At 44.2% G+C, this 26,792-nt stretch overlaps 1 protein-coding gene across 1 annotated transcript in view; it reads right to left on the bottom strand.

The window, feature by feature from the left end:
• JAZF1 (JAZF zinc finger 1) overlaps nucleotides 1-26,792 on the bottom strand; it is a 327,157-nt gene that overhangs the window by 111,317 nt on the left and 189,048 nt on the right. Inside the window, exon 2 of the mRNA XM_066354177.1 lies at nucleotides 23,831-23,903. Within this exon, the coding sequence (XP_066210274.1) occupies nucleotides 23,831-23,903 (73 nt within the window). The remainder of the gene's footprint in view (nucleotides 1-23,830; nucleotides 23,904-26,792) is intronic.

Here is a 26,792-nt window from a genome sequence, read left to right as displayed (position 1 = left end):
GTGTGTGGGTGACCAGGCCGGGAGGCGACTGGGCACCACTGACAGCCACATACGGCCTCGAGATGGGGAGAAACCTTGTTATCTGTCATCGCACATATGCCTAGGAACTCTGGTAATGACATAAAAGAGTTTATTTTTCAGCAAAATACACCCCCCTCCCCCCAAAGAAAGTTGACTGTGAGAGCTAGACATGGGCAGGAAAGACGAGACTTGCTCGAATTCCTTCCTGGCTAAGTGGAAGAAAGGAATGTGGCCTCTGACCACTGCTATGATGTGGACTTGTCCACTGGGCACTTTATATAAAACAAGGAACTGCCGCCACTAAAACCCTTTCAGTAAGAGCTCCAGCCAGGGTGATGCAGCGTCTTCCTTATGCGCCTATGAGATAGTCCTTGAGAATCTAAGGGTTCAGGGTGCTCTGAGGACAGTTCCAGCATGGGTGTCAAAGGTTTGCTAGAATCACTCACGGATGCTGGGCCAGTGCTTGGGGCCTAAAAGACCCAAGTTCAAATCTCAGCTCTCCTATTGGTGAGTGATCTGGCTTCAGTTTCCCCATCTATAAAATGAGGATGGCATCAGGTTATTTAACCACTAATTTCAAACCTTCCTGCTTTCTGCACATCAACTTTTTTTTTATTATTATTATTCATTTTAGAGAGGAGAGGGAGAGACAGAGAGGAGAGACAGAGAGAGAGAGAAGGGGGGAGGAGCTGGAAGCATCAACTCCCATATTTGCCTTGACCAGGCAAGCCCATGGTTTCGAACCGGCGACCTCAGCATTTCCAGGTCGACGCTTTATCCACTGTGCCACCACAGGTCAGGCACATCAACTTTTTAAAATATGAATCCCTGACAGTCCTTTATATGTAATCACATAGTTCTCTACAAAATGGCTATTCTCACTCAACCTACTTGAGAATTTACCAGCTACCAGACTAGCTGCACAAAACAAACAAACAAAAACAAAACAAAGCATTGGTAAGTATCAAATAACTCTTCCTCAGAACTTTCTGATGGTAGATATGCTTAACTTCGTTAGTCTTCCATCAGAAAAGGGTAATTAACTGAGGTCTACAGCCTTAAGTGTTGGGAAGGCCAAGCTCACAGGAACTTATGAAAAGCTTATCAAACGGAATCTAATATTTGGGTGACTCACAGTCTTCCCCAATCCACAAGGGTCAAGACCAACTGTTCAATTATTATATCCTATATAATAGAAATGGACACTTGAAACCTACAGAAGCCTATTAGTCAATGTCACTCCAATAAATTTAATAAAAAGAAGACGTGGTACATCCATACTATGGAATACTACTCAGCCACAAGATGAAATTCTGCCATTTGCAACAACATGAACAGACCTTGAGAATATTGAGCGCAGTAAGTCAGGCAGAAAAAGCCAAGAACTAGACGACTTCACATATATGTGGGATATAAAACTGAACTTCTCAGACACAGACAACAGTATGGTGGTTAGCAGAGAAAAGGGGGGTGGTGAGGGGGTGGCAGGGAGTGAAGGGGACCAAATATATGGTGGTGGAAGATGCTTTACTGGGTGGCAGGCACACAATGCCATAGACAGATCATGTATCATAGAAATGTACGCTTGAAATCTATAGGATCCTATTAACTCATATCACCCCAACAAATTAATTTTTTTTTTAAAGAGAACTGCTTTTCTAAACACAGAAGGCTTTCCTGCTCATCCTGGACTCTCGGAGGGGAAAGGGGACCCGAAAGGAGAAGTGGTGGATAGGAGCGGTATTCGGAAGCCCACACCAGCCAGAACTCACACACCCGCAGAAGAAAGGCAGCCATTCTGCCAGGCTGTAAATTCATTAGCTTTAATGGCCAGGCTCAGGGTGAAAGCAAATAGACCCGCATGCACTCCCCTATCTGCTGCTTTCATTTTGGTATTTGGCACTCGAATCACTTTTAATCAGCAAGAAAGGCAGTTGCTTTTAAAACAGTAACATGCTGAAGAGAGACCGTCCCCTGATATTGCAGGGAATTTGAACTTTGGCCTCGGTTATAGAATAATCCTATATATGTCTGTCTGGAATAAACTGCAAGTCTTTTTCTGTCCCCTTTAAATCAATAGGCTAAAGTTCTCCAAAGGTTAACAGAAATAATTCTACCCGCCATCCTTTCCTTTAAAGCATCCTTCTATAGGGTTAACATTCACCTCTTTAATTTAATAAACGAAGCAAACTGAACACTAGCAAGCTTTGAGAGTCAGGGGATTCAAGCGCTAAAGTACACTGTACTTTCAAGTGGATTTTTTGGGGGGCCGATTTCCTGTTAAATCAAGGTGAACATGAAATAAAACTGCATTTTCTGGGGAAGCTATTCTCACATACACTATAGTTTAGCATACCTCATTCTGCAGATGTAGTTTCTACTTGTTAAAGTCAATGACAATTTCAGAAGTATAAAAATGATCATCTTTTTTCCATGATCAAAGTTAAATTTCCATTAACTCTAAATTGGAAACAATGTGTAGCTTTTGAGTTGTGTTTCCACCTGTTAAGGGGATCAGAGCTGCTTTTTGGAGGAGGGAAACTTTCTACTTCATGTCACATTCTGGATTGTCTGTCCCGGTTCCCTGTGGTTCCTCATATTAAGTTAAAATGGGGACATGGGAGCACCTTCCAATCCTGGGGTCCCACACACAATTGCACAAGTGACGGTGCATGAATTGGTGTTTGTAACGGACCCCATTTTTTTTTTTGTATTTTTCTTTAGCTGGAAACGGGGAGAGACAGTCAGACAGACTCTCGCATGCGCCCGACCAGGATCCACCCGGCACGCCCACCAGGGGGCGACGCTCTGCCCACCAGGGGGCGATGCTCTGCCCCTCCGGGGCGTCGCTCTGCTGCGACCAGAGCCACTCTAGCGCCTGGGGCAGAGGCCGAGGAGCCATCCCTAGCGCCCGGGCCATCTTTGCTCCAATGGAGCCTCGGCTGCGGGAGGGGAAGAGAGAGACAGAGAGGAAGGAGGGGGGGGTGGAGAAGCAGATGGGCGCTTCTCCTGTGTGCCCTGGCCGGGAATCGAACCCGGGACTTCTGCACGCCAGGCCGACGCTCTACCACTGAGCCAACTGGCCAGGGCCCGGACCCCATTTTTAACAGACCGAGGTAGATTTAAGGTCAGCTGTCTGTGAGCAGTACTTCCGCTAATTCCAACCTCACTCCTTCAGTGGAGAATGATGCCAACATACGAACTGGTTGCTATGTACCCACAATATAGCGATGGCACCTGTCGATTTCTCTAGCACTTCACCTGTACTCTCCCCTCCACCAAATACTTTGGAATTCGGTAGAAATCTATGTTTGCCCTTGGGATTGTGTGATGGCTCTTATCTAATAGGCACACTCTGGCAGAAGAAGTTTGGACACTCACTGGAGTGTCTGATTCTGAGAAAAGGTCCTATAAAAATAACCAAAAAGAAAACAAACAAATAAAAAAAAAAAAAGAAAAACAAAACAACCTCACAGGCACAATGAAAGATGTTTGCTTCAAGGCCCTGGCCAGTTGGCTCAGCGGTAGAGCGTCGGCCTGGTGTGCGGGGGACCCGGGTTTGATTTCCAGCCAGGGTACATAGGAGAAGCGCCCATTTGCTTCTCCACCCCCCCCCTTCCTCTCTGTCTCTCTCTTCCCCTCCTGCAGCCGAGGCTCCATTGGAGCAAAGATGGCCCGGGTGCTGGGGATGGCTCCTTGGCCTCTGCCCCAGGCGCTAGAGTGGCTCTGATGGCGGCAGAGCGACGCCCTGGAGGGGCAGAGCATCGCCCCCTGGTGGGCAGAGCGTCGCCCCCCTGGTGGGCGTGCCGGGTGGATCCCGGTCGGGTGCATGTGGGAGTCTGTCTGACTGTCTCTCCCCGTTTCCAGCTTCAGAAAAAAAAAAAAAAAAAAAAAGATGTTTGCTTCAGTATGGTCTACAATATGGAAAACTTGTAAATAGCCATCATGACAAAACGAAGGGCATTTTTCTGCAATCTCAATCTTATGAAGGACTTATTGCCTGGCCATTAACAAAATAGTATGGGGGGGGGAGAGGATGTTATATTGAATGGTACAGTTGAAACTGTCAACACAATAAATTTTAAAAATAAACAGTAATTCTGAAGATAGAGCAACATGGAAAATGCTCACGAAATAGTTATATCAGGTTATAATGCATGCCCTGATTATAACCTCATATAAATGTCTATTAAATTAGAATGGAACTCAAAAAAGCAAAAAGGAACACACAAAATATTGTGTTAGAATGGTAGGCTGTAAGTGATCCAACCCTTCCAAACCAGCTACCATTTTCAAAGCTTACTTCAGGATTTCCTTAATTTTAAAAAACAATTTGAATGTTTATATAACATACTAAATTTTTTTCAAAGCAGTCAAGAAAGAAGACTGAAGAAGCCACAGGAAACAGAAATCAAGCTGGTCTGGTAGTCCTGGAGCTTACTGACGGCTGGTTGGGTCGCCTCAGATGCCAATGGTGATAGCTAATGAATCTGTTCAAGTCCTAAAAATTTTGGCTAAAATGCTCAAGCTAATCACAAGAAAGGTCATTTTAAAGAGCAGGGGAGGGGAGAAAGAGAGGGAGAGAGGACCTTTCCTGCCATATCTTGTGGTCTGGAATTTACTGTGGTAACTGTGAGTGTGGGAGTATGTTCGCATGTGTTTCTTTTTTCAAACATTATCAGCATGAGAACAACTAGAAATACGATGTAGTTTTTTCAGACGAAGTCAAGACAGCTGTGACAGCTACAGGGTTTCATTTATAGACACCGACACTGCACATTTCAGCACATAACAGATTCAAAGGTTAAAATATGTACATATTGTTCTTCAGCATGAAATCTAAGCAAAGACCATGACTCCCGACAGTACCAAAATGCTGCTCTTCTTAGTTTTTCAAGCCATCTACTCCCAGCACAACTTGACCCAGGATTTTTTCCCTTATAACACAAATAAGCAAACAAAAAGGCAAGCATCTAAAAAAAAAAAAAAAAAGCATTCATTCTATCTGCAGAATCCAAGATAAAAGTACAACTGGTTGGCAGCATTAAAGGAAGACCTGAACGTGTTTGTGTTTATTCAAGCTGTCTGATGCAGCGGAGATACATGTGTTTTCCTTAGAGCTGATATTAACACACATAAATGCCTATCACTCAAGCCTTCTGACATCTCAGAATTACTGCCTGAGATGAGGAAGGGCTGTGGATAACAACGGCCTTAAATTTCCCCAAATCTGACAACATTAAGACTGGCGAGTGACTCCCCATTTGAGAAAGGTTGTCTTTATTTCTAGGTGACACATCTTTTTGGAGTATATTTGGCTATATTCGGTGAAGTGTTGATGAACTCTTCTTGTTCTTTCCTCCTGACCCTCCCCCCCCCCCAAAAAAAAAACACCCTTGTATTTTATAAATCTTGAGCACATTAGAATTATGCGAAGTCGAAAGACTAATGAAAAACAAAAGAGAAAAACAAAGCCCCAAATCATAAATCCTCCCTGACACGGAGGCATTCCTCCCTTATCCCTAAAAGAAACGCATTCCCGCACATCTTGTTTGCATTTAACTTCTGAGGTCCGTCTTGTTCCGTCTCTAGAACAAGTCAGGCAGCGGGGGATAAAGATATGACTACATTGAAGAAAACCACATGACCGCTGTGGCCGCCGCACAGACAAAAACAAGATGAGACAGAAAAATATTAACTGTCAAGTGACATGTCACTTGGATACACATGTTTCTGTCTTTTGTCACAAACGTTCAAGTGGAAAGCTACTGGAAGTGTCTGAAGTCTCCTTCCCCGGCTCTTGCAAAGCCAGGAGGAAGAATCGGGAAAAGCCCAAGCTCCCTGTGAACGGCCTCACGGCATCCCTTTTCAGTTCTAGAAGATTTGCAGAAAGAAAAAGTGTTGGACACAGGAACACCACACAATACGTTCACAACGCTACAAAACTCCTACGAACACAACACCAGCTTCCTGCGAGAAGGTGCCTTGCACAGATGTTGGGCTTGAGTCTAAGTTGGGAAGTGAATCCTGTTTCTCTTGTATCCCCACCCAATCTCTCTTACACCAACCAGCCTTACAAGGTCTACAGTATTTTTACTGCAAATACGGTAATGAAACCTCACTTTCTGAAGCCCAAAGCAGTGCAGAGGGAATCGGGGTGGTTTGGCCATGGAGGGAGGGGCAGAATGACTTACAGAACTCTTTTCCTGTCCCAAGTGAGGAAAACAGTTCCAGGCTGACCCTGGACACGGTCTGTTCGTGGGGGAGGGAACTCCAGGAAGGCAGGGCACGGTTGGCGCATGGAATGTGGCCATGCCTGTAATGAGATCAAGTTCTTAAGCTGCATTATCCCTTTTCTGAGCCTCTGTAAATACGGAGGAGAGGCAGATGACACAGTCCGCCACAACCACTACTGGTGGCCAAGTTTCTCTCTGGTGAGAAAGCCAGGTTTCTTTTCTTGCCTTTCTACTAGTTGAAGCTTTTGAATAAACAAAATTCTTAGGAAACTCTCAAGGGATGGTCGTGATGGAAACCTGCTTGGAAAGTTCTTTCCAGGTCTCTATCCCGTTTAGAGGCCTGGGGTTCTGATATGGTAACTTGTAAAGACACAGTACAAGCAGCAAAGATAAAGTGGTAGCTTAACCTCCCAGAGGCGTTAAGTTCAGACAAGAAAAGTGACTGGGACAGCCACCAGGTCAACTGCGAGATGGTGCGTATGGCGTCGTTCCTTACACATCTAAGGAACTGGGCTTTCGAGGTCCGCATCAATTCTAACTGAAGAGGTTCAACAGGCCCAACGGCCATTTCTCATCATCATCTCTCACCTGAGACTTCTTTCTGCTCATTTTGAGAGGAAGAGACGGCAATGGGGGGCTAGACGGAGGGGCTGTTGGAAACAGAGGAGCAGCAATCAGCCAGAACACACGTCTTTTTTCCGTGCTCTTACATCTGGTTCCACACCGTTCTAGTCTGTGATCTTCACAGACTAATCACAAACGGTACAAAGGAAGGAACAAGTCTGAACACATGACGGTCTTTATTCCTCGGGAATCAGATGAATGTTTATCTAGTCAGTCATTCGGTTTTAAACAAGGGGCTCTATAATTTTATATGAATGATTTAATAATTGTTCTGCGAGAACTGAGGCTATACATCTGGGCTTCAATCTGGATCTCATCTTCAGTACCCTTGTGGAAGGAATTCCAGAAGACATCTTGGCAAGTACATCCCTCCTTCACGTGATGAAAAGATCTAGCACTGTTCTGTGTCATGACCCTGCTGCGAAACAAACAGGTTCATCACACTGGCCACTCAAAAAACACCTCACTATTTAATTGGAAAAAGTTTTAAAACGATAATCCTTAATGCCTGCAAGGAAATAGTAAAATGATATTCTTAGTCACCTCTGGTAAAGATGAAAACGACTATATCCTTTATGAAAATAACTTGACAATCAGTTTTATAATGTTCATACTTTTGAATCTCAGGTCTAGAAACATGTCAGAGGAATCATAGCACCATTTATAACAGTGAAAAATGAAAAATAATCCCATGACCAACTGGGAAATGGATAAATAAGTTCTATGCATTAATGCTGCCAAACGAATATTTTTTAAAATGTTTCAAGACAAAAAATATAGTCTCGTTATGAAAAGCAGATGACGAAATTCGATGTATGGTATAATTGTGGAAAAATATGCACAGAAAAAACTAGAAGGAAATACCCGGAAATAGTAACCATGGTTAATTTTTTAGGGGGAAAGATTTAAGTATTTTCATTACCGTTTTTATTTTGCCAATGATATTACTTTTGTAAAGGGAAGAATTATTTTAATAAGACAAGAAATCATATAGATGAGAATTAGAATATGTATTTTGGTCGTTAATTTTTTTTTTTACAATTCTATTATACATCATCTGTATATTGTATTGTGTTTGCCACCCCGAGTCAAGTCTCCTTCTGTCACCATTTACCCCCCCATTTCCCTCTCCTACCTCCCCCCACCTGTTTACTATATTTCCCCATGTATAAATGATCCCATGTATAAGACGCACCTTAATTTTGGGGCCCGAATTTTGAGGAAAAAACAAAGAATTACATAAAGTTATTGAACTCAAATTTTGTTCATCATAAAATTCATACAACTCCTCATCAGTGTCAAAACTCCCATCTATTAGCTTGTCCTCATCTGTGTCTGATGACGAAACACTGCCTTCAACAATGAGCGCAAAAACAAGCGCGAAAATGTGGGAAATACAAGTTAAAAAAAAACTACAACCACTGATTAAGATGCACCCAGTTTTAAGACCCTAAATTTTTCGGAAAGAGTGTCTTACACATGGGGAAATATGGTCAGTTTTTCAAGATGGCGAAGGGTCAAAACAATCCTAATTCCCAGTGGGGGTAAAGAATGACAAAATAAGACACTTAGGCATCCTACACTGGAGCCGATTTCTGGAGGACACTTTGGTGAAATATATCAAAATTTTCCTTCCGTCCATCTTTAGACTCAGTGATTCCCTGATGGAAATTTATCTTAAGGAAATAAGTAGACTATTGTGCAACATGTGTAAAATGCCATTTCTTTCCATTTTTTTTAATTCTTATTTCAGAAATTTTATATAGCAAAAATAAAGAGCTACGACAGATTAAAAATAAATTGCCCTAAATACCACTGTACAACCGCTGGAATAACTGAACATAAAATGACTGACAACGCCGAGTGTTCGTGAGTGTGCAAACAGCGAGCAGTCCCGAGCCTCGCCTGCAGGAGAACCGTGTGGTCTGACCTCCTTCAAAACCCGTCTGGCTGCTTCTAACAGCTAAATACACACGATACCAGACCTCAGCAAGTCTGCTTCCAATAACAGACCAAAGAGAAATGAATACTGTGCCCACAAATTACTGGTACAAGAATATCCACAGGTTCTCTATGATAGCCAAACACCATGAACTGGAGAATGGATAAATTTGGTAATCTATAAAAATAGAATAAATACTACATAACAAAAACGAAACATGTACTAATACATGTGATAATAAGGATGACTCTACAAAACACATGTTGAGCAAAAACAAAAAACAACATAAAACCCAGATACAAACGGGAATTAAATGGAAGACCACCTGAAGTTCCTGATTATTTTGCTTTGCTGTAAGCTGTTACTATTTTACACACAACAGAATGAGTCTTAAAATTCACTGTTCACATAATAAACTTACTAACAGGTGGGAGAGATGACAGCCAGCGGCAAAGCTCTGTTATTTTGAAGACAGGGGAAAAAAAAGGCTTATATTAGGTAGAATTCCAGAGCTGGGATCTATTTTTATTTTATTTTTTTGTATTTGACATCTTTTGGGAACTATCAAAGTGTTGTGTGACCTAGGGGATCAGACATTGACTGGTTTACAATAGTTTTTCAAGTTTAAATGAAGATTTCTTTGGTAATTATACAGCGGTATGTGCACGCCCCACCGAAAACTCTCGAGAATCAGAGCTGCTGCCTGACCGAGAGAAATCCACGCCAAAGACTAGAAATATATTTGTTTAAAGGGCAAATGAGCTAAGAGCATAATGTGCCTTTATGACTAGACGCATTCTGGCTTTGAGTTTTAAAAATTATGGCTGCTGTCTAGCAAAGATTAATGCAATACAGAACCAGCTTTTCATCATACCAGTTTGGCCCGAGAGAACTGTACATCACTGAGGCTGGTGGGTGCTGAGCACAACGACGAAAGGGGCAATAAAAGAGGGGGCGGGTGTTTGCACAGGCACCACGAAGAGCCAGTCTGAGCAACCTCCCGGCTCATTTGCTCCAAACGAATCTGCCCCAATAATGAAAATATAAATCAACTTCGAACCAACACTGGACTCGCTTTCTCCTGGAAGTCTGCAGGACGGAGGCCCTATGCAGCTGACAGGCTGCTGAAGAGTGGGCACCATACGCTCTTTCTCGAGGGGAGGGCGGCTGACACCACTTAGACTGTGCTGTGAGCCTTCGTCGGGCCAACGGCAAGCCTGGGCCGTACGTGATGTACGGAGGTGAGCACACAATTTGCCCAGGTGATGCCACCACGCTGTCTTAGAGCTAAGCTCTCTCAGCTGGAAAAAGACAGAGCCAGCCTAGTGAAGAAACGATGTCCGCAGACACTGCTGAGGAGGCAGGGACGGTTCCAAAAGCCAGACCGGACTTCTGGCCTTGGCATGCTGAATTCTCTCTCATTAGAGAGCGGAGGGAGTTGGCAAGAACTGACCGTATGTCGGCCCCACGATCTGTAAATTACACGGGCCCGTGTTGTCACCTAACCTTGCAGGGAGGTTTCAATAATCACAAGGTGGGGAGCCGCTGGGAAGGCCGCTCTGCAAACCCTGCTCGTGGATGGAATATCCCAGGTCCGGCCTCCGCAACGCTGCAGAGCGAACGGGTCGTCAAGGAAAATGCACTAGCTCGCATCCGACAAGGGGAAAAGGCCCCTGAAACGGGACGGACGTGCGGGCGACGGCCAGAGGCTAAACTGCCACCTGCTTAGGGCTGACGGAGAAGTCCTCCCCTCTTGTTTGATTTTATCGGCAACTAGAGATGGTGACATAAAACACAAGCCAGCACCTTCAATTATTCTAGTCGGGGAGCCCACGTGATCTACACGACCGACTGAAGGACTGCATGGGAATCAATTCTGAGCTGTAGGTTTTTAGAGGCAATGTGTACGAGGCGAGGCGAGGTGAGATAATGGCGTGGGGGGTTAGGAGACGGGAGCCCCGTCCTGGGCAAGCCTAGGTTCTGCGAGAAACCCTGCGACATCTTTTCATATCACTATCCGGGTAATCCAGAAGAATGAGATAACAGGGATATACAACCAAAAGATACAACAAGAGTTCAAATCCCAAGTCTGTCATTTAGTAGCTGTGTGAACTCGAGCAAGTCACTGAATTTCTCTGATCCTTGTAAAAATTAAAAAGATTAGATCAAGAGCCATCATCGTTTATGGTCAAATCATGGCTCAATGGAGAAAATGTGTGACTGGATAAGAAACTAGGATACTTCGAGTATTGTGAAAGCTCTTTGTAAAATAAAAAGGGTTACGATACACAGTTTTTATTATTTGCTTCTGCCGTGACCTACTCCACAGGGCACTAAGATGACGTGTTGGATGTGTGAGGTTCTTACAGAGAGCAAGGGAACAGGGCGGGGGAGGCACTATGACATGCAAGAAAAAGCAAAGACTTTGCAATTGTATAAATTTGGGTCTAAGCCCACGTTTAGAAGCTACTTAATAACTGACATCTGAGGTGTTCTTAACTGGGGTCTGTGGATCCCAATGGGCCATGGGTAGAATGCAGAAGATCTGAACTTGGATAAAAAAAGAAATTTACATCTTTACTTTTGTTCACCTCTCACTAAAATGTAGCTTTTCTTTCAACTATGACTATAGGCAGCTAATCACAGTATTTTCATAGTGTCTATGACTTTGTACCCATAGAAGTCACAATGCCATTGTAACAGATCTCTAAATATTGTTTATACGTATCACTAATTTGACGTTCCAGAAGCTATTAACCTGGCACCTACCCTTTAATTTACAGCCTTAATAAGGAAGCACAAAGTACCGTACCACATAATTGTAATTTTAATATTTTGACAATTGCATTTTTAATACAATCGGTTTTCTTTGTAATCCTACATATTTTAGTTTATGAATTTTAAAACCCGATTCTGGGAAATAAGTCTATAGGCTTCACCGGCTCACCAATGGGGTCAAAGGGGTCAAGGCACTAAAAAGTTAAGCACGCCACGACCTCCCCGGGAATTCACTCTCTTAGGTGTAAAAGGAGGACAAGAGCCATTGTTCAGGGCCACTGCGAGATTACAGCTGTCACAGTAAAGTGTACTGCTCAGTGCCCTGCACACAGTAGGTGTTCAACAAAATCTTATCTGCGTAAAAAAGAAGAGGAGGGAAGCCATTTTCTGTATCACACATCTCCTTCCTCAATATGGCAATTTCAATAAACTTCAACCTCGGTCTTTTAAGGATTTCAGGTGAATGCTTTCTTATGACTTAGTGGTCTTGTCTGTTCGGGCTGGGTGGCCTCGTGTTGTCTGGGATGCCGTGGCTGTGTGGCTGTCTTGCCTAAGTCCAGGCTGCTGTTGCTGGAAACGAGCGATGCCCAGACCGGAGGTGAGGGTCTATCTAGCCCGTGGCTGAGGACGGAGGCTTCTTCCTGGAGATGCAGGGCTGACCGAGTGACACTGCTTTCAGCCAACGGGCAAGATCTTAGGCACAGTGTCGGCCATGAGAGCAGATTATTTAGAAACTGAAGACACGGAGCTGTTTCAAAGCAAGTGAAGGGCCCTTCAAAGGCAAGACTTGTATTTAGGCTCAACCTCAATGTGAGAAAAGTAAGTCGTGTTTCAACTGGATCAACAGCCTCGGCACTATGAGGGCATCCTGCAAATGGGTGTGTGTGAGAGCCAGGAAGGGAGGATTTATGGACGCCTTAATTAACTCCGAGGTGTTGCACAGAAGGGGAAAACGGATAAATCACCTTGATTACCACCAGTTATCTGAGTTTCCTAATGAAATGAGAGGTGTAGCGCCTCGAGTCATTTTGCAAATGTGTATGGTGGTGGAGCAGGGGGCTCTCCAAGGTCCTCCCTCGTGTGAACATGCACCACTGTGCACTGCAGCCCCTGGACTTGTCGGTGTGAAGAGGCAGGAACCAGAAAGATGTATACAACACAGGTGGGAGGGCAACAGGACGTCCACACAAAGCTGTGGTCGTTCTTCAGACACTTATTCAAACGTTGATCAAGCGCCTAAGGTGTTCGAGGCACTGCTCTAGAAGCTGAGGGTACAGTGATGGCCAAGGTGACAAAGTCCTTGCCCCCACGGAGCTCACACACTCCAGGGAGACAGGCCCGCAGTAACAAAACACACTGTGATTTCGGGTGGGCGGTAAGCGCCAAGGAGGTCACCAAAGCAGAGGAAGGGCAGGGAGATGGGTGCTCAGCGAAGACCTGCAGGGCGGGAGACACCGGGCCAGGTGCCAGAGGAGGTGAGAAGGTGAACGGCATGAGCGCTGCTGGGATGAAGAGCGTCCCAGCGGTGGGACCAGCAAGGACAAGAACTGGGATCAGGATGAGCTGGGTGAGCTCCGGGAGCAGGAGCTGTGGTGGTGTGGGGGGTGAAGGTGGGGGGCGGGGGAGATGAGGAGGCTGGCGAGGTGGGGGCGCCCGATCACAGAAGCCGTGTTGGCCATGGGGAGGCACTTCCCTTTTATTCCAAGTGTGACAAGAAGCTTTTGGAGGGAGACGCAATCTGATTTAGCGTCCACTAATGTAGAAATACAAGCAAAGAAATGCTGGCCCGTAGAACAAACCGGGCTCAACCCCACTGCAGCACTGTTATTAGTGGCCGAGAATAACCACACACAAACGAATCTGGGAACAACCCGAATGTCCTCCGATCAGCAGAAGAGTTGTTATAGATACCTTAGAACTGACGTAGCCATTCAAGAATGAGTTAGAGCTACCTCTTTGACCTAGAGAGACGTTCAAGAACAAAACAAAACGAGAAGTGTGCGTGTGTGTTACATATATACATGTATATATTTGTATATTATACATTTCTTTTTCTCTTTCAATCTCACATTTTTATAAAGAACACGTTACAAATAACCAAACCCCTACATGAGCGCCTGCATGGGGGGGGGGAGGATGCAGATGGACACCCGCCATGATATCATCACTGTGGTGTGACTAAACGGAGCCAGAGCAGAGGGCCTCTGAGGCCACAGAGATGAGAGGTGGGCGAGGAGCACAGGCCACGTGCCGGCTTTGAGGGGGAGAGAAAATGAACAGGGACGAAAGACCCAGATGAACAGACAGAGAGGAGGGAGTTGAGACTGAGCCCAGAGATGGGAAACACTGGGAACTGATACATTTAGCAAGGTTTTAACTTGGGATGGAAGGAGGACAGTCAGTCTTGAGCAGGGGCCCCCAAACCTTTTACACAGGGGGCCAGTTCACTGTCCCTCAGACCATTGGAGGGCCGGACTATAAAAAAAAACTATGAACAAATTCCTATGCACACTGCACATATCTTATTTTAAAGTAAAAAAAAAACAAAATGGGAACAAATACTATATTTAAAATAAAGAACAAGTAAATTTAAATCAACAAACTGACCAATATTTCAATGGGAACTATGCTCCTCTCACTGACCACCAATGAAAGAGGTGCCCCTTCCAGAAGTGCGGCGAGGGCCGGATAAATGGCCTCAGGGGGCCGCATGTGGCCCGTGGGCCGTAGTTTGGGGACCCCTGGTCTTGAGGGTCCAGCTGAGACTGGAAAGGCCATGTCTGTGGTGGGATGAATCAGACTGCTGGGCGACCCTCAGCAGCTAGTCTGAACAGAGGGACATAGGCTCTCCGAGGCTGACAGGAGGTAATGAGGGGGCACGGGCGTGGGGACCAGGAGCTAATCTAAATTGGTCAATTCAAAGCAATATCCAGCAACCAGCCTGAATGTGGAGGCAAGGAGGAGCAGGCTGAGACCCTAGAGGTCTCAAGGCAAATGCGGCCAAAGGAGGCGGCGGCGATGGAGACCCCGATCAGCGGGCCGGCCACAGTTGGGAGATACTGAAAGGACAGCAGCTCCTGCTTCAAGTCCAGGAAACGGGTTTCTACCACGTGGGGGCGGGGAAGGAAACAGAAACCTAATTCTACTTTCAGTATCACTGAATCTCTGCTGACCTGTAATAAGTTTGAAGATTTTGAAAAACAACAACAACAAAAACAAAAAATTAATGAAGCTTTGAACTGAATTCTTAAAATGAAGATTAGTCATAAATCCTGATGGGCGGAGAGAAGGAAGACTAAAAAATAAAAAAGGCCTGATATTCTTTGAGTTGGATAAGCAACCTGTTTTAAAACAAGAATTGACCGAAGAACAGACGGTAGATGACAAAGGAGATTACTCAAGGGGGCCTAACGAGCAAATCCTACCGGCCAGCTCTGCCAAGACTCACCTCTTCTGCCACGTGGTTTACGGGAGCCGCACAGGCTAATTGTTGGAGCACGTCAAAATGTCACATAAAGCTCTTTCCAGCTTCCCAGGGTCCCTTGCGTGTACATGGTTTTTGCAGAACACAATGTGCAAGCCAAATCAGGTTAGAGACGACCAGGGAAGCCTGGCAGGCAGCCACCTCTGCTTTGTTTCAGCTGATGTCCATAAAAACACAGGCTAAGAAGATGGTGGCACGACGTCTGGTGTTTGCGACCTAACAGCAAGCAACATGTTTACGGCACGCACTGGGCCACAGCCTCAGTCTGAGGCGGGGGCACACGGCAGAACTTTAGATCTGGCGGATGAAGGAGGGAAAGAGAAAAGCCTATCTTGTACTGTAATAAACATGACTGCTCTCCGAAGGCCACAGACAGGTGGTTTCAAGAAGAGACAGAAAGACAAAGAGAGACAGACAGACAGAAAGACAAAGAGAGAGAAAGAAATCCCACTGCCTTTAGATTTTTTTAAAAATCAAATGCTTCAGGCTTCTTGGTATAAAATCAAAGGCCAGCGCACACTTGGCTAATCACAGCATTTTAAGAGGCTATAACAGACTATAATCTGGCAAAAATGAGTCCAACTGAATCTGCAAGAGCGAGGGTTGGAAGGACTTAGGAGAGGTTTGGAGTGGGAATAAAAGTGGGAAGGAGGAAGAGAGGTTTCATTAAGCAGAGTTCACATTCTGGTAGGAGGACTGAAAAATAAAAGAGCATCCAGACTGATTCTATTTTCATTCAAAACAACCTCTTACTTTAGCATACTTCTCCTTTAAGTTCTTGAACACATTTATAATGACTGCTCTGAAGTCTTTGTTTAAATCTAACATCTCCCATCTTAGGAGAAGGTCTCTATTGATTTTTTTTTCTTGTCCAAGGGTTAGTTTCCTGTTCCATATCTAGTCATTTTTCACCGTATATTAGACATTGTGTTATCTTATTCCTTCCTATGAGGACTCGTGATTTTTGTTCTAGCAGGTAGTTCAATTTCAGGCTAATCATGTGGAATCTTTGTAGGCCCTACATTTCTACATTATGAGGTCAAATCTGTGGAAAGCCAACGTGTTTCCCAAGACCTTCGAATTTGTCAGGATTCACCTCCAAACTCGGTCTCCTCTTAAGATTTTATGGGGCCTTGGTTTTAGGTGTTGTCTGGGGGTTTCTAGAGCAGGCCACACTCTAGGACAAAGTCCTTATTTCTAATTTGAGGTCTTCCTGTTTTCTCAGTTGGATGATTAAGGAGTTAACAAGTTGTTTCCATGCTGGCTGAGCTAAAACACAATGCCCGCCAGCACCGCCTGACCTCTGGTCTCACCGTTTCGTCCTTACCTCTGTTGCCACTGCCCTTTGGTAAGACTCAGCCTTACCCTGAGCAGGTACAGCCCACCCTCACCATGGACTCAGGAAGGACCTCCATGCAAACTTTTATGGCCCCTTTCTGCCCAGATGTCTCATCTCCAGTTCTCCTGTGCTACAGACGTCAGCAACTTTAGTTGCCCCAATTCTGACCTATGTCTGCTCAGCTCAGTGGGAGCAGCTCTCTAGCTCACTCTACTGAAATAAAGAAAACGCCTTCAGAGAGGGAGCCAAGTGATTACAGGACTCACCTCCCCTGATTCCTTTGTCTTGGGGGTCATAGTCTTGTTCTGAGCCTGAAAACCATCATCTCATCCAGCGGTTCAGCCGTTCATGGTAGAAGAACTAGTGATGTCCTTCCTTCAGTATATCTTTATGCTAAATTCCATATAAATGCTGAATAAAAGTTGTGTGACATTTCATTTCCAGCACAGCCCTCACAATGCACATGGAGAGTAGAGGCTCCTGGTTTCTCAGAGAAGTGGACCTCGAGTTGCTAGAATCACTCACTTATCACTTTCACACAAATTTACTCATTCATTCATTCATTCATTCATTCAATAAGTATTTGTTGAGAGCCTACTATGTGTCAGACACTGTCTGAAGGTTGGGGACATAGTAGCGGGAGACAGGAAATGGCTCTGTCTCACGGAGTTTACTTCCTGGTGGGGACTGCGCTGGCCCTTCGCCAAAGCAATGCTTTCTCTGCAGTTGTTCCTCTCAGTATGGACTCTATAGAGAAAGGGGTGATAAGGGGTGACTTAGCATGAGTAGAATATAAAGAATAAACAGACCTAGTTCTTATACAATACTCTGTCACAGTGCTGTTACATGTGCTTTCGACGCAGTAATTGATTTAATACAGTAAGGAAGGCATTACTGGAGGTGAGGAAGCAGAGGCTGAGCCTTGCCAACTTGCTCACATAGCTAGTGAACAGCAGGGACAAGACCCAAAGCTAAGCAGGCTGACCCCCGCTAAGCAATACTCTTAACCACAGCATTGCCCTCTTCTCGGCTTTGGTGTGTGTGGGGGGCGGGGGGATAAATAGTGACAGTCTCTAAGCAGAAGAAGAAAAGGAAGAAGAGGAAGAGGGAGAGGGAGAAGGAGAAGAAGGAGAACAGGAGAAAAAGAAAGAAAAGGCTTTATTTTTAATAGAAGCCACCTAGGTGTCCGGGCAGTTGTGAGAAGCAAATGAAACATTATTAAAAGGCGCAAAAGAGTAGTTGATTGAGTTAGCAGATAATGGCACAGTTTTGTCCTCCTCCTCCCCAGTGGACCATCTCAGAAATAAGCTAGCGTTCTGCATTTGAATCAGAGGAAGAACAGAAAGCTGTCCTGAATGAAAGGCTTCAAGGTTCCTTGGGGAAGCTGAGGATGCCGGTGGGAGTGGTCATTCTCGCAACACTCACTGGTATATGCAGAAGTAGTCCCATCAGAGGCAACAAGAGGAAAGCACTCAGGGGTCGGGTACATAAGAGAATTATATTATCCCTCCTGGAGACACAAAAAGCACATCAGCATAGGAGGGGATTTGGTAAGTCCCGGTGGCAAAGAAATCCATTCTACTTAGCTCAGGATTTCCCAAACTTTACTGACCAAAGAACTCTTGTAACTCAGTGTGCGTGCGTGTGTGTGACTAGTGAACAACCTTGGAATTACTGTTCTATGAAACCCACTTTAGAATTTGCTGTTTAACTTTAATGGCAAACACTAGGCTAAATAAAATTCCATTTTTAGAGGAGGTCAAATCTAACTACTACTGTGCTGAGCAGTGCAGAGAATTTGAGTAGAGCTCTAGTTTAGGTATAAAAGAATATTAGATTTTTATTAGATAGTAAATGACAAGGATTGAGAGCAAGAAGGTACCAGTTTGTGCCTAGGCATACTACTCCTTTACTGATTAATTTTTAAAATATGTATATTATTTTGTATAAAGTTAATAATTTGGAAAGTTCAATTTATACTATTTTAATAAAAACGTTTTATAGCCTGACCAGACGGTGGCGCAGTGGATAGAGCGTCGGACTGGGATGCAGAGGACCCAGGTTTGAGACCCCGAGGTTGCCAGCTTGAGCGTGGGCTCATCTGGTTTGAGCAAAAGCTCATCAGCTTGGACCCAAGGTCGCTGGTTTGAGCAAGGGGTCACTCGGTCTGCTGTAGCCCCACAGTCAAGGTACATATGAGAAAAAAATCAATGAACAACTAAAAAGTGCCACAACAAAGAATTGATGCTTCTCATCTCTCTCCGTTCCTGTCTGTCTATCCCTATCTATCCCTCTCTCTGACTCTCTGTCTCTGTCAAAAAACCCCAAACAAACAAACAAACAAAAAAAACGTTTTGTAGGGAAAATAACCATGGCCATGTATGCTATTATATCTTTAAGTTATCTCAGTTACTCCTTTATGGAGACTCAGCTGGCTTCACTCTGCAGCTCACCTATCACCTGCCTATTCGATAAGATGTGGTGGATACAGTGGCCGGTGTGCTCACTGGGCCCCGCCCTCTCTTTCCTCCTGAGAGCAGATGCTAAGATGTCCTTTCCCACTAGAGCTGAGGCCTGCTAAGCTAGGATGTGCTTTGCATGCTCATTTCCTGGTGGCAGCCTATCATTTAGGAGTTATTGGTCACCACTCTTATAACATTTTTAGCTTCTGCTGTCTCTTACTGTTTCATTTTATTAGGTTGCTACCCTCCAATTATCTACAGCATGGTCCTTTTATTTTTGTCTGTGTTCCCTTGGACCAGCTGTCCTACCCTATTTTTCCAACATAAGTTTTCCAAATTCTCCTCTTACTTTTCTAAACCAGAACTTGACAGGTCAGGCTGTCTGGTGATTAGGAATAGATCCTGGAGCCTGACGGGGCAGGCCTGAACCCAACTCTTCCCTGTTCTACCAGCTGGGGAAAACTACGGCGAGTTATTTGACATCCAAGTCTCACCGTCTGCCCCTGAAAAATGGAGATCATCCCCGTCCCTCCTTCACAGGGTTAAGTGAAATGGCAACGTAAGAAGTGCTTAGCACAGACTAGTACCAGGCATAAAACTGTTATTTTTCAGGCCCTGGCCGGTTGGCTCAGCGATAGAGCGTCGGCCTGGCGTGCAGGGGACCCGGGTTCGATTCCCGGCCAGGGCACATAGGAGAGGCGCCCATTTGCTTCTCCACCCCCCCCCTTCCTCTCTGTCTCTCTCTTCCCCTCCCGCAGCCGAGGCTCCATTGGAGCAAAAGATGGCCCGGGCGCTGGGGATGGCTCCTTGGCCTCTGCCCCAGGCGTTAGAGTGGCTCTGGTCGCAGCAGAGCGACACCCCAGAGGGGCAGAGCGACACCCCAGAGGGGCAGAGCATCGCCCCCTGGTGGGCAGAGCATCGCCCCTGGTGGGCGTGCCGGGTGGATCCCGGTCGGGCGCATGCGGGAGTCTGTCTGACTGTCTCTCCCCGTTTCCAGCTTAAGAGTAAAAATTCAAAAATTTGAAAAAAACAACAACTGTTATTTTTCGCTCTTTGTAGTGGTATTTCTTCAATATTCTCTCATTCAGAATCTTCTAGCTTTTCTTCTTGTCCTTTATACTTTCTTTTCCAGGTGTGTATTACACAGACTAAGCAATCAAGTTTCCCATTACAGAGACTTGTCATTGTTCCTCATGTCACAAAATTGATAAAACTTCCTCCTCTTAAAATTAATATCCATCTTTTACTCTGCAGAACTGTTCTCACAACCTTCACTAATTCAGTCTCACCCAAGCTCATAAAACCATTTCAATCTTAAAATCTGCTCAGGTATTGTAACAGATTTTTATTATTGATTTTAGAGAGGAAGGTGGGGGAGAGAAAAGGGAGACGGGGTAAGGGAGAGAAAGAGAGAGACATTGATCTGTTCCTGTATGTGCCCTGACCCGGGATCAAACCAGCAAACTTTGCATATCGGGTCAATGCTCTAACCAACTGTCTATCTGGCCAGGGCTTGTAATAGCCCTGATTTTAAAAGAATTAAAGATTTGTTCTTCACATTATGTTCAAGAGGGTGAAGCAATATCAAACAGACATAAAGGTTCCAGTTTCTACTCAATTGTTTTCTTTTTATAATTAAAAAAGCTAGTTCCATTTTAAAGATCCCAACGCCTTTGATTTCAGTTAATTGCCAAAGGAAGTTCCATCTCAATTTTGAAATTCCCAAAAGGACATTGGACTTGAACAAATAAGACATATGAGCAGAGAAATATTCATTCTTCTCCTGCCCTCACTGCTCAGCAAAATTAGACTTTATTTTCCTCTGACGTTTCAGGGGGAAAAATCTTTTATTTGTTCCACTGTGGGTTTTTTTTAGACGGCACTCTTTCCCGCTGTAGTCAGGGTACTGTCGAGGAGCCGACTTCCTTCCGTGTGACCTAACCCACGTCAGTCTCTTCTTGAGTCTCTCATGGGACTTTCACTGTGGCCCCTCAGGCTCCTCTTAGCAGCGTTCCCCACGGCCAGACTTGGCTTCCTCCTTGCTGCCGTCCATTGCTCTGCCCTCTTTCCTTTACTAGGCGTTTATTCACCATCTACAGACAAACATCCAGCGTGTCTACTATGTGTTAGGTACTGTGTCATGAATGTGGTGCTGTCCAGAATGGGATCCCGACTGCGGAGGGTTGTTAGTAACCTGGGCGACCTGCCACACAGTCCCTCTCTTCCCCTAAAAATCACTAGTAAATCATCGATCCCCTATGTGTGTTTACTTCTCTGTCAGCGAGGATGCCACGGGATGAGTTCTCTATTTCCTCAGGCCTCCAAATACATCACGGGTCTGCTTCAAAACCGGTTTTCTCCAGATCCAAATTCTCGGTTATGGCAAGTATACAGAAGACGGAGGAACCCGCCAAATGGACGTCTTGTGGAGAGAAAAGAAAAGCCAGAGCCTTCTGTGGGACACCTGGCCCGCCTTTCAACAGCACTGTCAATGAAAGGGACTGAGCTAGATTAAAAGAGGGACAAAACAGCCAGGTGCAATGACTGTTCTGGATTGGATGCGGAATGAGACAGACAACAATACAGGATGTGTTCAGATCATCCGGGAAAATCTAAATAGGATCTGGGTTAGGCACGGACTGGATTCAAGTGTACTGAAATGGAGAAGCAGAGCTCAATGACTAAAGAGCAGGTTGCAACACTCAGCTTTTGGTTAAAAATTATGCATTTTGGCCCTGGCCGGTTGGCTCAGTGGTAGAGCGTCGGCCTGGCGTGCGGAAGTCCCAGGTTCAATTCCCGGCCAGGGCACACAGGAGAGGTGTCCATCTGCTTCTCCACCCCCTCCCCCTCTCCTTCCTCTCTGTCTCTCTCTTCCCCTCCCGCAGCCGAGGCTCCATTGGAGCAAAAGATGGCCCGGGTGCCGAGGATGGCTCTGTGGCCTCTGCCTCAGGCGCTAGAATGGCTCTGGTCGCGACAGAGCGACGCCCCGGATGGGCAGAGCATCGCCCCTGGTAGGCGTGCCGGGTGGATCCCGGTCGGGCGCATGCGGGAGTCTGTCTGACTGCCTCCCCGTTTCCAGCTTCGGAAAAATCCAAAAAAATAAAATAAAAAAATAATGCATTTTTTTTAAGGTAACCTAAAAAAATGTGTGTTGAGGTGTTACCAGTAGTGATATCCGGATGGTAGGAATGTGATGTTTTCATTAAAAAAAATTTTTGTTTGATTATACTTTCTAATTTTCTACAATGTCTCCATACAGATGTGATAATAAAGAGGTTATTTTAAAAAGTGACTCATTTTCTCCCAGAAGACTGAGCCAAGAAATTTCACAAGTGCCGATGATACCAGCGCTCTAGGATTTGGACGTGTTCCACTTGATTCGAGTTCTCTGGTGGTGTTTTTGTGTGTGGCCCTTGTCCCTACTCATTTTCTTTTGCAGTCCCAAATCAGACCTGGCAGAATATTTATTTCTTTAGTGAGCGTAACACCTGTGTAATAATGGATCCTTGCTGCTAACATGGCTGACAATATAAGCAGGATAAATGAATACAACAACCTCCGACTCTTATTAGAATAAGGCTTAGCATCACACGGATTTGCATATACCTAGGTAACATTTTACCTAAAACACAATAGCCCTAAAAAGTCCTATTCAATGCCACAATTAATCTATAAGCCTATTGATTCCAGGCCTCCACACTACTAGGCTAATTAACATTCATATAATTCTAATGTATAATGAAAGACTTTTCAAAACCCATGCTAATCACTGAAATAACACAGGTTTTTTTGAGAAGTCCAGATAAGCACATAATCTTTATTTGCATCTGATGGGATTTCCAAGGTGTTCTGCTCTAAGCATCTCAAAAACGATGGGTAATGATAAATAGATATTTTTTTCCTCACTTTCAGGGAAGGTCGATAAATAGGAAATCCAAAGGAGATATGCAAATAGATGTTTATGTTAATGAATCCTTCTAAAAACACACTTCATAAAAGAAACTGAAACAGCACAGGCACCTCCGATTCAAAGTTCTCTCTAGACAAGACTGAAGTTAAGTTTTCTAAAAAGGCATTAAAATGAAACAGGACAGATAATTCATTCCCAGCTGTCCACTTCAGATCCTGAGCCTCAGCTCTGGTACCAACAGACTGAACACATTCCTAGTCGTATATAAAAAAGGGGACAGTCAACAGAAATTCATGCAATGAATTATGAGCAGAGAGTTTTTCGTTCTCATTAAAAACCAGTTTTGCTTCTGCTTTGCTTTTCTCTCTTCAGGGGCGTGCATTTTCTAAACATAAGTTCATTTCAGGTTCTCTCCAAAAATCACTGTCTCCTTAATTATTTGAGTTGGCTGAAACGCCAAGTCCCCTTTTAGTCCTGAGAGATCAAGTTCTAACTGTTTTCTCAACTTGCTCTCACACGCTCGCTCGCAGTAAAATCTCATGCTACTTACTCTACACAGACGGGTCAGCTTCTGGGCGCCTTTTTACTAAAAGATGAGCTGCTACCAAATAACCTTCTGATATTAAGTTATTTCAATGTTCTACTTATTCTGCTATACTCTGATATTCTAACAAGGTTTGGAATTCATATAATACCTCTTCACCTCAGCGTTTAAAAGTTTCACTCAAACATAAATCCAGTAATCTCCCGAACTGCCCTATGGAGTCCAAAGAGCATATTCTCATTCTGCATACAAACTACTTCCAGAGTGAGCATATAAATCAGTCATGTTTTCAACCGTATGCACAAAGAACTATCCCCAGTACATCACCCCAACAGAGAAACAAGAAAGTTCCATATAAAGGTTGATTTTCAATAATCCCCTGTAAATATTTGAGAACTGAAAGCATTTTTTCTGCTCGGTTAAAAAGACACATTTAAAAAATAACCATGTGGCAGATAGGAGGTTGCTATAAATTCTGAAAATGGCTTACCTATTAATGTAACTGAGGGCAACATAGGTTGGCTGCTGTAATTCTTGTTTTTCTAAAACACGTGGGTCTGTATCTGTAATAAAAAACACAATTATGATTTTTAAGCTTTTGCATCAGAATATACGAGCCTACCTAACATGAAGTAATAGAGGCTAAATAGAGAAAAAGATTAATTTAGTATACCCGTTTTTTAAAGAACTCAAGTCAGCACAGCAAAATCATTTTGTTCACTCATTCATAAATAACAAGATATTGCATTACTTTTCAAGGGAATTCCAAACATCAACAGTGATAAAATGTCCATCTGTCACACAAAACTCTTGCACAATCCCCCTCATAAATATTGGTTTTCACTGCTTACAGTTACAATGTTGGCATGGTTTTTGGTGGTTAATCGGCCTAAGAAAGAAAGTCTCTGTTAATTATGCTCATTTCAATGCTGGAACAAATTAGTTGCCATTGGAAAGCGCCATCAATTTGAAAATGTTGCAGAGTATTGTTCGTGTCTGCTGAACACTTTTCTGGGTTGGGATCCACGTTCTGGAGGGCAGCTCTTCTTTTTCACTGTGCAAGGAGTTTATTGTCACTTTTCTAGACTGTCAATCAGAAATTCTCATACTGGTTCGGAATCCACCACATTCATCAGAGGGGTTTTTCCTCTCCAAGAGACAGAATTCAACACCATAGCAACCTTCTGTAAGGTTGCTTCTCCAACATAGTAACCCCCGCCCCCAAAAAAACCCCACACTTTTCACAACTAGAAATGTATTCAAGCTTTTCATGTAGTGACATGACTGTGCTAAATATGCAAGAGCAATGTTTATGTAATAAGACCGGAGGAGGCAGAGCACGTTTTTGTTTTCTTAGAAAAAGGTTCAGACCTTTCAAACAGATTTCTTTTCATTACAACCTCGCTTAAAACCATCTCATTATTAGCACTCTTCCAGCTGCACTTGGCAGTCCCATTTTCTTTGATGGAATGACAGATGCTTCCAGGACCTTCGGACAGGAAGTGTTTACTGCAGGTGGTAGATGTAGGATCCACCCTCTGAACTCCAGAATGCATTTAACAGGAGACGGGGTAGGGGCGCAGACACATGGGGTAGAGCGCGGTGGCTAAAACAGCACAAAAATCGGTTTACAAGACTTCCAACTCCCAGACTAAAACTGGACAGTAGTAGCAATTTCTTCTTGATGTGTTAATAATCTCGGGTTCATTCCATTACTTTTCCTGTGCCAAGAATGTCACAGACATCCTACTCAGAAACCCTGCTTCCTGGGGCTTTGCCACTGCAGGATCTTGAAAGCCTACTTCTGAAACAGGAGACATTCTCTGAATGGCTCCATCAAGTCAAGAGTTTGACAGCACAAGAGAGAATAGATGGTGAGTCAGCATTTCCTCCCCCTCCTACAATGATGACGCTGCAACCGGGACTGTCGGTCATGGGCCTACGACGACAACCTGTGGTCCTCTAAATACATGGAAACCACTTTGGAGGGACACCTAGTGTTGCGATCTAAGTTCGCTGTAACCCCAAAGTATATCCATGTTTCTGAAAGAATGCTCTGTGCACCTCACTTGCGTTTCCTGGAGAAGAGTCAGTTCTGCTCACTGGGGAAGGTGTTTTGTCCCCAACAGGGTGCACTGGGATGCTGGGCAGGCCACGTGAGCCAATGGTGACTGACAGGCCGGTCCTGCCAGGTCTTTCTAGGTGCTTAATAAAGTGAGACACGAGAGGTTGGAGACAAAAACCATGAAAAGAAAGGAAGATGAGAAAGAACAAGGCGATGATTGTAAATGGCGTGTGGAAAATGTCTCAAGAACGCACAAAACCACTTTGCTTCAAGTCTAGGGATCGATGATTGAGGTGCTTGGCTCTTGAGACCGGCACCTGCACCTGATCCACTAACACTCGTTCCTTCACAGAGACACCTGGGGCTTGACGACATCAGATATATTATTCTGTATGACGACATCAGGTGTATTATTCTGTATGACGACAACAGGTATATTATTCTGTATGACGACATCAGGTGTATTATTCTGTATGACGACAACAGGTATATTATTCTGTATGACGACATCAGGTATATTATTCTGTATGACGACATCAGGTGTATTATTCTGTATGACGACATCAGGTGTATTATTCTGTATGACGACATCAGGTATTTTATTCTGTATGAAGACATCAGGTGTATTATTCTGTATGACGGCATCAGGTATATTATTCTGTATGACGACATCAGGTGTATTATTCTGTATGAAGACATCAGATGTATTATTCTGTATGACGGCATCAGGTATATTATTCCGAAAGACAGGAATGTCGTTCCGAGTCTAAAATGTGTGTATAAAGGAGAAAAGAGTCAAGAGGCCAATAAAAATTTTTATGTCTTCCACTTTTGCTTTTATTTTTGTAACTGATGCTCAATTTGACAGCATTCCCACAAATATCTTCTCATGCTTTCCTTTGTTTCCAAATGACATGATTTCTGAACTATTTTAAATACTACCTTTCTAAGCTACCTTGACTGTTTCATTTTTCTTTTATTAGAGTAGATGTGTACACACATACACACACACACACCACAATTTGCATTACTCTTCTTCCTAATCCAGAACCTCTATGGAGAAGTGGAAGAAAGTATCACATAATATAAAATTTTACAGTTCTGACGTATCATAAAAACAAACAAACAAACAAACAAAAAAGGCATTGGCCACTGACATTCACACAAGCTGCGTCTTGTGATATTGTTTCACAAATAATCTGGAATGTCTGCATCCTATTTGCAAAACAAGTTTCCGAAATACTTTCCTGACTTTGTTTCAGCACCTTCCACTACCTCTGCTAGACTTAGCTCATACGTACTGAAATGGACTTCCAGAAGTTTCTAAACGCCACCCCTTCCAAGATAAAAAGACCATTGTGGAAGCATCTCACGCCAGGGGGAGTCT

This window comes from Saccopteryx leptura, chromosome 12, assembly GCF_036850995.1.
Source record: "Saccopteryx leptura isolate mSacLep1 chromosome 12, mSacLep1_pri_phased_curated, whole genome shotgun sequence".
In the NCBI taxonomy this organism is placed as follows: domain Eukaryota; kingdom Metazoa; phylum Chordata; class Mammalia; order Chiroptera; family Emballonuridae; genus Saccopteryx; species Saccopteryx leptura.
Note: the sequence above shows the minus strand (reverse complement) of the source record. Positions and strands in the feature narration are given on the sequence as shown.